We start from the raw sequence: 12,086 nt of genomic DNA, 5'->3' as shown, positions 1-12,086 counted from the left end.
TTGAAAGGGTGCCTCCCATGCATTAACTGTGAAAAAGTTTAGCGTTCATTTGGAACCAGAGGGCGCGACTGACAATATGAGTAGCAGGAAATTTAAAATATTTTAATAACTATAATAGCAGTAATAATAGTAAAAATAAATCACTACATAGTATAAAACAAAGTCGCCTTTTCTGTCCCTATATCCCTATGTGCGCTTAAATCTTTAAAACTACGCAACGGATTTTGATGCGGTTTTTTTCAATAGATAGAGTGATTCAAGAGGAAGGTTTATATGTATAATACATGCATAATATACTAAGGCAACATTGCTAATTTTAGAGGTTTCTAACGTGATGTCGTAAATTAACCTATTTTTTTAGGCTTATTTAGCAATTAGCAAAAACGCTGCCTAACCCTACGAGTTAGATCAAATTAATGTACTACAGTATTGTACACCATAAAAAGGTCTACAAAAAAGTCCGCGATGGTATATGTTTATCTTTTAGGGATAACCCACATTAACCATTTTTATTGTTTACTTTTTACGTGAGAAAATGGCTTATTTACGAAGCTATTTTAAGCAATACGGCATTAATCCTTATCGAATTAAGTACCTTAAATACAGTGTGCAATTAATATAGATCAATATGGTTCCTTACAGCATGTAAATTAAATAAATATTTTCGGAGATATTACAAATTTTAAAATTTGCGTTTAAAAATGTGTAATGTAATAAAAATTGTATGAATATAGATATTCCAAAGGTAGCAGGAAATCTTCATAGTAAGTATAGGGGAAGAGGAATTGTTTTACTCCAAATTTAATGCGTGCAGGCCAAGGGCAGTAATGAATGAACCAAAAATACTGGATCGATTTTAATCATGTTTTCATTGAGTGACATAGGCATATATATTTTATGCCCGTGCAAAGTCGGAGCGGGCCGCTATGTTTTTATATACAACGTTCATATTTTTTCTGTAGTGTATTTAATTTAGTATCAGCATTGCACCCGTGCGAAGCCGGGGCGGGTCGCTAGTATGCATTTTATTTAGGTATATGTAAAATTTACATTAGGAACATTATTTCAGAGAAGAATTTTCTATGTTTAATAATAATATATTACACTAACAATATTTTAAAATGTAATATAAAAAAATTGACAAGGAACAATAGATCTGCCTCCTAATAAACGCACAAAACTATAGTACAGTAGGGCAAAAATCGAACTAATCAATATTTGAAACATTTATTTCAGTAATGGGTACATCCTCCTTCATTTTTCGCAACTTTAGTTTCAGTATTTTTGGCAGCGTTGCGTATAGGTTTTCGACATAATCTTAATTTATCATTTTCCACTCACCTTAGATTGTATTTTTACTTGTCCCAACTATACACAACACGTTCTAGCTTGACCCAAGAATTTTTTATAATACTCAAACCGGGCGATCCTGCTGGACACTTTAAAATGTCATTATTGTATTCAAAAAATAGTCTTTAAGGAGTCTTATAATATAAAGTGCAGCATTTTTTGCTCAAATATATAATTCTAACCCCTGTTCTTGATACTTTGATATTCCATCAATCGGTTAATAAAATTTCAAGAGCTTGAGCAGCCAAACAGTGTGACTTAAAATCATCTCATATTTTCTTAAATCATGATAGTCATGCCTTCAAGTATATAACAACTGACACAAAACAAATTTTAATGCCCAAAAATATATTAAATGTTGTCAAACTGGTTTTAAACTTTTACTTTGATAGCCATTCGAGAAAGTAGCAATACCATATGTTGGCCAACAGTATCCAAGCCTTCAGATAGTGGTGATAAATACTTGAAACAAATTTAAATGAGAAAAACACTATAAACGCAATTAATACTTGGACCACACCAGCTGTATAATATCCCGATGGTGCTATAGACTGAATTAGAGGCATCAGACCACGAAACAAGAAACTTAATGAAAATCCGCCACTATTTATGCCGGAGAAATTAGTTTCACAGTTTGTATATATTACGAAAATTAGAAACCAGGGAATACTAAATAATGGCTAACTATGACTAGCAAATTATAAGTTTTCATTAAAAAAAAAAGCACGCAGATTTTTAGAGGACAACATATAGATGAAAGTGTAAATCTTAAAGCGTTAAAACAACATTAAAAAATGAAAATGAAATATTTACATCAATGTAAATTTTGTTCAACAATTTATTTTCATTAAAACAATTTAAATGTGTTGTTTTTCAGTTCCATAATATTTTTATAACATCTTTATTAGATACGCTTAGTACAATCTTAATTATCAATTAATTTATTACTACATTTTCCATTTGTACTTGGATTAATTCACAGGCAAGACGAGTGCAAGAAAATGCATCAATATGTATTCCTCAATTATAAAATTATAATAACTTATAGTCATATTTTACACTAAAGGTATACACTTTACACAAGTTCGTATGGTTTGGTTCGCTTCAATCTCCTGACATCCTGCGCGCTGTCCAGCAGTTGTATTTCTTCCACGTTAGTATGATTTAGTAATCTTATTTCGTGTTTCAAGGCGAAATCTTGGATAACTTCGCAAATCCATTTGATTTCCAGGTCATTGTGCAGTTCTTCGTTGGTAACGTAGCGATAGGCATTGGTGATCAATCGAAGAATCTTGTTTTGACGGCGTTGGATGACTAGTTGATTTGAATTTTTAGTGTTACCCCATATTTGCATCCCAGAGGTCCAAATTGGCTTCATAATTGCCTTATAAATCAACCTCTTTGATTTTAGATCAAGTTGAGAGTATCTTCCGACTAACCAGTATTGTTGCTTTGTTTTGCTTCTAATGTGTTTTGCTTTTTTTCTAACATGATGTTTTCAATTTAATCTACCGTCAGGATGGATTCCGAGGTATTTAGCTGATTCTGCTTGAGGAATCGGGCATCCACTATGATATAATTAAATTTTTATAATTTTGCCGCAATGCAAAATTAACGTGGACAGATTTGGAGCTATTGAGTTGAATTTTCCAATCTTTCGTCCATTTGTCGATTTTGTTGACTGGCAGAGACATTTCCTTTGCCAAAATAACTGTGTGGTCAGCAAAGGTTCCAAGTAGTGTTTTTTTGTTGTTGTTGGAGTGTCAGCAGTGTAGAGCAGACATAGAGAGGTCCTAAGACGCTACCTTGGAGAACTTCAGCCGAAATAGTTTCAAAATAAGTTCCGAAGAGATATGACTCCAGCAATTGACAATAGTTACGCGGTGACAATTTGCTCATCTTACAGATTGATCCCAAATGCCAAACCCGATCAAAAGTTCTATAAATAAAAGTATTAAATATGACTGAGGCTATAATTTTAATTTTTAATATGCCTAAAGCCTTATCAGAGTCCACTGATCAGTGCCCACTAAACACTGTTCTGGTACTTTAAGAGTTGCAGTTATTTTTAGTCCAAGTACCGACATTTTATTAACTAAAGATTGTCATACAACTAACATTTTCTTTATAATTGCCTTCAACAAGAATCCTTTTCTTTTTATTAGTTCACACTATCTCATTTAACTGTAAGTGTGTCACAAATGAATTAATGTTCAGTTATTTGAATAAATTTAAATTACCGAAAGTTAAAGACCCTTATAATGGATTGTGAATGAATGTTCTTCTGCACATTTATTTAGACATTCTACTCTAATGATAAAAACAAATTACCATTCGACATATACAGCAGCATTTAACTCATTTCACTTTAGTAGAAGTTTTTTAGTGTATCTATACAATATGTATTAACAATTAACCAAATATGAAAGTATTTTATTATATAAATTGACGTACGTCCATTTTCAGCTCTATGCCATCTCCTGGAGCGTCGACCTTCCATCGAAAATCGGAGATTTAGAAGTACTTATCCTGCTGACTTCCTGCATTTGCCACGATCTCGATCACCCAGGCTATAACAACATCTACCAAATAAACGCCAAGGTAAAATATTATTTATCTCGTTAGCAGTCGTTGATTCTTTTACTAGGAAACAATAACTACACATTATTAAATGAATTTAACTTTGACTTTAAAGCATTAAATTCCAACTCTTTAGGCCATAATTGAATGACAAAAAAAATGGCATGAAAAAGTTTGCTTTTTTATTTAGGAAACCGATTGAACGATATTTTGCAAAATCTGTGGTGTTTTATATTAATTTTTGATTGAAAATGAACATTTTAATTATTTTTATTAAGTTTTACTCTCAAAATAACTTAAATAATTTAAAAGTGCACGCTTTTACTTAATATTGCACGTTAATCTCTTAATAAACCCCAAATATAGTCTTCCATCATGTTTTCATTGTATTTCCTTGATAACGTTGTTCGAAGCTCATAATGTGCTGGTAAAAACGTTCTCCTTGCTATTCAGAATATGCTCCCATGTTGCTTTTGAATTTATCTAAATGAGCATGCAACATATGAACTTTTAATAACATCTTGCAGCTCATGGCCTTATATTTTTTACCATATTTTCAACTACCTTTTTGTAGTTTTCTGCTTTTTTATATCCTAAAAATCCAGAAACTACCGTTTTGAAACTGTTTCAACTCGCTTTTTGAGTACGATTCAGCAGCGTTAGAAATTTTTCATTGGCGAAAATCTCTGATTTGCGGACCAGCCAAAAACCACAGCCTTAACTTTGCTTCTGATAATTTTGGAAAAAAAATCCTCAAGTACTCAAACGTGTCTGAGGTTTGATTCAGGTTTTTAACAAATTGTTTAAATAGAAATAGAATTTAATATGTCTATTATATTTAATTCACGATTTAATTAAAATTTACGTTCCAAACCTGATTACCTTCCAAACATCTCTTACAATTATTACAAGCAACATGTGGAGCCCATGTCTTGTCTTGATTCGGAACAGGACAGTTAAAATGTGCTTCGTAGGCTTCACAGAGAACGTGAGATGCATTTAATTCGTATTTTATGTCTCGAACTTTAAAAAATTGGCCACATATATAACAAAATGCATCAGCATCATATTTACACTTTCGCGACGACATTTTAAGGTATTTTAGATTTGTACAAAACACATGATCATTGTTTATCACCCTAGTGCCATCTATCAGCGCTATGTGAACGTTTAAATCCCACTCTTATCGCGCGGCATTCTTAAATGTATTAAAAATAAATAAAATGTATCAAAAATTCAAATATATATACAATATAGTATTATTACTATAACAATTACAAAAGCAAGCTTTATACCAAAAAAAGGTATTTTCTTTTTGATTTTCTTCATAACTAAGCGGAAAATCGTAATATAAACTTCATGACAGAGAACGAAAATTTTTTCATAGATTCGTGTTCACAGGGTTGCTATTTATATTTTGAGCACCAGGTCAGGTTCCTTATAACCTTAATCTTCCTAAGAACGTATTGTAATGTGAGCACAACTTTTCAACTAATTCAACTTTTAGCGATGAACCTTCATTCTTGGTTACTATGAAACGCTGATCAGTTCTCACAGGGACGAAAGTTGGGAAGGTTATTCGAAATAAATTTCTGTACCGGAAAACATTGATGCTGTCTGGGAAATAATATTGCAAGATGGTCATATGACTTACCTAGGTTGCGTATTAGTATGAAGAGCATCAATAAGATATATATTTTGTTCTGATTTAATAAGCACTTGAAATTGTTTTTAGAATAACATGGGCTAGTAGTTAAATTAATTGTTATTTTATAAGTTTTTACGGCGATAACTATATCTTATTTTTTAATATAAAGCCACTCAAATACTTATTGCGCATTGCGCAGATTGTACAATGCAAAAATAATAATTAAAACAATTATTAGGCTCCAAATATAAATAGCAATATTTGTTAAACATTCTGGTAATGTTTCATTATAAATATTAAAAATCGTAAATATAATTTAAGCTCCTTAGTCCCCGGAGCTTAATCATGAAAATATCAGACCAATATCCACACAATTAATGAAAATAATATAAAGTATTTGTATCGAAAAAAACTAAATCGATACCGTTATAAATCGCCAAAATTATTCTGGCACGAATAAAGGTAATAAAAACGTACATCTACTTGAAATAATGGGGATATTTTTCGAAATTTGTCTCGATTTATTCGAATATCATCCGGGTCTCGTCCGTTTTGCCGCCCTATGCAAATCGGCCTATTAATATAAATTTCCTGCGGGCATAAAACTGCACATTTATAACGGCGTTAGACCGTCCGACGTGTATCGATCGACAACATAACCCTGACCATAAGCGATTTATGGAAAAACTAATAGTGTCCTATGGCCCGCTGCTAATGTAACGATTTGTCATTATTGAAAGAATCATTAGATTAGAAAAATAATTACGGAGATATACATTTATATTAGTTTTTATTTACTCTTTTATTTATAAAGCACCATGGCGTACATATTACAACTAGTTATTCACTATTCACTTTGTATAGGTGTGTTAAGTTGATTGTCTATTCTCTATTTTTCCATGTCTAAATTCCTTTCATTTTTCGTCTTCTTGCTTCGATCGGGGTTTTCCGTTTAGGTCACTATCTGATTTCTATCATCATTCTTGCTTCCCATATTCTTCCATATCTACATCTTTTGTCGTCGTTCTTCTGTTTATCCAGGTTCTCTTCTTTCGTTTTATTATCATTTTTTCATAGAGAGAATAAACCTAATACTAACAGATTGGTTTAAGTTTATTAACAAGCATTCAACAATTGACAAGGGTCCACAGAATAACAGATGTTATTTGATAAACCTACGAAAGTAAAATGTATACTCAGCCATATTCTTATGTGTAGCACAAGCGTTCGATAAGGTTTGGTATGAAGGCCTTGTTAATAAACTACAGAAAATGTTACCAAAACAACACACCGAACTACTGAAATCGTACATTTCAGCCAGAATATTTAGAGTTAAATAGGAAGAAGCTTACTCTACAATAAAAGAAGCTACAGCAGGTCTACCATAAGGAAACCTTTATCTGCTCTACACTTGTGATATACCACAAATGGAGAATATTACTATTGTTTGTCGGAGACAATAGTGAAAAAGCCACAAGAAAAATGCAACAGGCAAGTGACAATATAAATAATTGGACACAAGCTTGGAAAATAAAAATTAACGAAAGTAAATCTGCACATATGCAGTTCACCTGCAATCAGACCGTACAAGCATCAATAATATTAAATAATACTATCATTCCATATAGCAACAACACTAAATACCCGATATATTTAGCGAATCTTGAATGAACTTTCATGGAAAACTTCGCTGGAAGGAACATATAAAGAAGAAAAGAAAATAACTGGAATTGAAATATAGGAAAATGTATTGGTTAATTGGAAGAAAATCACAATTATCAGTATATAATAAATTGCTATTATATAAGCAAATACTTGGAGGCTATATGGACATACGGAGTTCAATTATGGAGATGTTCTGCAAAGAGTAACATATACAAAATACAAATTGTTTAAAACAAAGTCCTGAGAAGTATTGTGGGCACACCCAAATACTACAGGACTGACTACCTACAACCAGACCTTCAGATACCTACACTCAGTCAAGAAATCAAGAGAATTGCAATGAAGCATGAGAAAATAATCCATTGTCATGGGAATATTGAAGTATTGCAACTTTTAAATACCACCAGAGCAGGACACAGACTCAAAAGAATCAAACCATCTGATCTTGTGTAGTGTTGTGTAGTGAGGTGTATATAATAAAAAATACATACATACAGCAGTTACATGTATAAACATTATTTCAGAGAGAGATATAGGGCCGATGGGCCTTCCTAGCCGATGGGCCTTCCTAGTATATTCCTCATACCTAGATTTAATTTATCATAAAGACAAATTGTAGGTTAGTCTGAAACGACTAGTATCAATGTAATAATTAAATAATAATAATAAAAAATTTCATTTTTAGATTTCTACTATAGATTTTTTAGTATAATTAGTTGATAAAATAACCTTAGAAGACCTTTAGTTTAACTTTTTAATCCCCCATATTTCAATGACTTGAGCGGCTGCTTGACTTCTCAGCTGGTTCATTCTGTAAGATTATTCCAATGAGATCATAATGATTTGAAACCCAACAAGAATCAATAAAAAGATGGAGGCTGACCTCGTATTTGTTGAATGTTATTCATAGCATCACTTATCATAATTTATAGCCAACACCAAAAACCAACTGACTCTGTTTAAGATACCCGTAGTAGTAAGCTATTGGACTCTGGAGTCATCGATGTTTAAGAAACAGAGATAGTTCGTAGATTTCTGAATGTTACAGAAACAGCTTAATCATAGTTTACTAAATGTAATATAATAGAAACAGATTATGACGTAAAATAGATTAAAGTTGCTTAAAAACTCATACTAAATGAATTTAGAAATGTATAAGTTTCGGCAACTTAACTTTTATACGTAATACTAGAATGTAGACAGAAGTAGTTAAGGGTCATTGAAAGCGGATTGAAGTAGTTCAGTTGTTCCTGGATTACAAAACTATAGGGGACCAGAGATCAGACGATCATCAAAGGCAGCGTATGCGACATAGAGCGGCTGCTAAGCAACTGGTCGTTCATAGAGAATCGGCACATCATTAACTAATAAATTATGACAATACCAATTTTTGTACAATTTTAACGTTTTTTTTTAAATTGAAATATGACCACTGTCCTTCAAAATGAAGTAGTTACAGTAAAGTAAACGTGTCTATTTTGATACCCCTATATTTTTTAACTATTTTTAGTATTTTTTAAGTGATGGTTGATTTTCTTGCCGAAGAACTTGTTTATTTTAATAATAAGAATGATATGAACTGTGAATGAACTAACTAATGAAATCACTTTATGCTTAATGAGTAATGCATTATGTACGTGTATGGCTTCATATTGAAGACCTTTTTATACTGAACACAAACTTAAAGTAATTGAATTTAAAGCTGTTTATAATACAACATTTTATTAACAACAGCATTGTAAGAAAATTTTGACCCATTCTTATTTCCATAATATAACTGTCGATATAGTCATGATATTTATTTTTAGACGGAATTGGCCATTCGATACAACGACATCTCACCATTAGAGAATCATCACTGTAGTGTGGCGTTCCGCATTTTGGAGAACGAAGACTGTAACATCTTCAAGTCCTTCAGCAGCGACGATTTCAAGCAGGTGCGAGAAGGGATGATCCGATGTATATTGGCGACCGATATGGCCCGTCACAATGAAATACTCACCAATTTCCGAGAAATCCTACCCTGTTTCAATTATAACGATAAGGCTCACGTAAATCTGGTAAGTGCCATTCACTTTTCCGATTCCGTTTTAATTTTTTTATAAAGAACCCTACGAAATTTTTTTTTGATAATATCTTTATTAGATATGCTTAGTACAATTTTAATTATAAATTAATTTATTACTACATTTTATTTTATAGTTGGATTAATTCACAAGAATGACGAGTACTAGATAAATACATCAATATGTATTCTTCAATTATAATAATTTAAGCTATAGTTTACACTAAAGGTATACACTTTATATAAGTTCCTAAGGTTTTGTTCGCTTCAATCTTCTGATATCCTGCGCCTTGTCCAGTAGTTTATTCCATTAGTATGATTTAGTAATCTTCTTTCGTGTTTTAAGGCGAAATCTTGGACAACTTCGTAAATCCATTTGATTTCCAGGTCATCGTGCAGTTCTTCCTTGGTTACGTAGCGATAGGTATTGGTAATTAATCGAAGAATTTTGTTTTGACAGCGTTAGATGACTAGTTGATTTGAATTTTTAATGCAAACCCATATTTGCACCCAATAGGTCCAAATTGGCTTTATGATTATCTGATAAATCATTTTCCTTGATTTTGGATCAAGTTGAGAGTATCTTCCGACTAACCAGTATAGTTGTTTCATTTTCGTTCTAATGTGTTTTGCTTTTAGTCCAACATAATGTTTCCAATTTAATCTACCGTCAAGATGAATGCCGAGATATTCAGCTAATTCTGTTAGTTATAATGTCATAATATATGAACGTCACTTTTTTATTTCTGTATCTTTCATATCATATTTATCCCATAAAATTTAACTATAATTAAGACATTGTCATATCCAACTAAATCACTTGTTCATTGATTTCATTTATAAATACAATCTAGTAACACTTGTAGCACACACATTCAGTGAAACCGTGCTATAGTACTTTTAATAGTACAAAAAGTAATCCAAATAGTGTATGTCATTCAGTAAAATCTTATTGCCCTTTGAAAATTGAGATTCCACAAAATCATAATTTTCGTGATATTTTCCTTTAAAAAACTTGTTGGATAACAGATTTATTATCAAGCGGATCCAGTTCGAATATAATTATTCAAGATACGAATCCATTTTATTATTTAAGCTAGATTTCCGCTCAAATATATCCGACATTAAATATGTAGTTTTAAAAACTTTATTCATCTCGTAAATTCATGAATTCGAATAGAAGTATTTTAAATTTTTAATGCGAATTTAAGCTATTTCTAATTTAAACTTTTGCGCTCAATTTACTCTAACTTAGTCCAAGACAATATTTCATTTTCAGAAGTAGACTTAATAGAAACGACCGGCAAGATTTTTGGAATAAAATTTAATTTGAATTGACGAAATATTTTAGCAGTTTTTATGAGTATAAATTCTATTTTTTCCGTAAATATAGTAAATATTTGTATATTTCTCTTTTTTTTCTCGATTTTGCTTAGGCTCTTAGACCCTTCAAAGAGAATTATTCTAATATAAGGAATTACGTACTGATACACCTAAAGTTTACCTCGTAAACAATCTACATGCTTCATTGACTTCATGCTATCCATACAGGCCAAATATTTAAAAACCCTTCACATAACAATTTCAATATTGAAAGTTCTAGACATTATATAAGATCAAAGATGCTGTATATGTTATAACTTATAGGCATCAGACATAATATTTATTTATTAAGTGCACAAATCATACGAAAAAAGTAGTATATGAAGGTGTTATCAGTAGCAATGCGGTTATATTTAAAAGCACGTGGAAACATTAGTTTAAATTGAGGTTAATACATATGGTGGAGCAAAAGTCCCGTTACTATTTAATGGCGCGCCACTTTACTTATAACATTTAGCTCAGTTTCGCTTTAACCATTGTGTTGTGTAGACGTTTAAATTTTATTATGGGTAAATATACTCTATAAGAACGAGCAGAAATAGTGACTAAAAAGGTTGTTATCTATTAGAAAACAGACCAAACCATCACACATTCATGTAGTTTATAGTTCAGTATTCACCAGACATAACCAACAATGGCCATTAGTCCTTTAAAAAAATTCTTCTAAAGACGTGATTATGGCAAATGTGCGACCAAAAACATGTTATACTCTCGCTAGACATTGACACTCTCCAATATTTCACTTATAAAGAAAAGAAAACTTTTTTCAGATATTTTTTCTACTCACAACCTATATTGTACCTGAAAGATTAGGAAAAGTCGTATATAACAGGTCAATTGAAGTCCCCGGCCTACCATAGTAAAACACATTTTTTTGGAAAAATTAGTTTTTTTTTATTGAACATAATTCCCTTCAAAAGTGATACACTGATTATAGCGACCCTCCAACTTTTCGGCGATCACTTCTTCATTCGACGAAAATTTCTTCCCAACGAGCATTCTTTTTTGATCTGAGAACAGGGAATTATCGCTGGGGACCAGATCTGGAGAATACGGTGGATGAGGAAGCAATTCGAAGCCCAATTCATGGATCTTTGCTATCGTTTTCACTGACTTGTGACACGATGCATTATCTTGATAAATCTTTCTCCTTTTCGGCGATTTCGCCCTTCAAACGGTTAAATAACGCTATATAATAGTCACTGTTGATGGTCCTTCCTTTTTCAAGGTAGTCAATGAAAGTTATTCAATGGACTTTGGAGTGAAATGATGGAGGTTTCATCCATTGTCACATATCGACGCAAAAATTCGGGTTTATTATGCTTGATAATCTTCAAACACTGCTCCGAATCATCAACTCGTCATTTTTTTTGGTCCAAAGTGAGCTCACGCATC

The 12,086-nt window shown here is 31.9% G+C and overlaps 1 protein-coding gene across 6 annotated transcripts in view; it reads left to right on the top strand.

The window, feature by feature from the left end:
* Pde9 (Phosphodiesterase 9) overlaps nt 1–12,086 on the top strand; it is a 289,689-nt gene that overhangs the window by 270,053 nt on the left and 7,550 nt on the right. For all 6 annotated transcript variants that reach the window (XR_013007241.1, XM_076414786.1, XM_076414787.1 and 3 more), the window contains 2 exons: nt 3,817–3,951; nt 9,052–9,303. Coding sequence is in view for 5 of the 6 variants with exons in the window: in XM_076414786.1 (XP_076270901.1) it covers nt 3,817–3,951; nt 9,052–9,303 (387 nt within the window). In the remaining variant the exon portion in view is untranslated. The remainder of the gene's footprint in view (nt 1–3,816; nt 3,952–9,051; nt 9,304–12,086) is intronic.

This window comes from Rhynchophorus ferrugineus, unplaced genomic scaffold (assembly GCF_030347505.1).
Source record: "Rhynchophorus ferrugineus isolate W39M unplaced genomic scaffold, kcgeb_rfMv2 rfM9, whole genome shotgun sequence".
Classification (NCBI taxonomy): domain Eukaryota; kingdom Metazoa; phylum Arthropoda; class Insecta; order Coleoptera; family Curculionidae; genus Rhynchophorus; species Rhynchophorus ferrugineus.
This window is presented reverse-complemented; position numbering and strand designations above follow the sequence as displayed.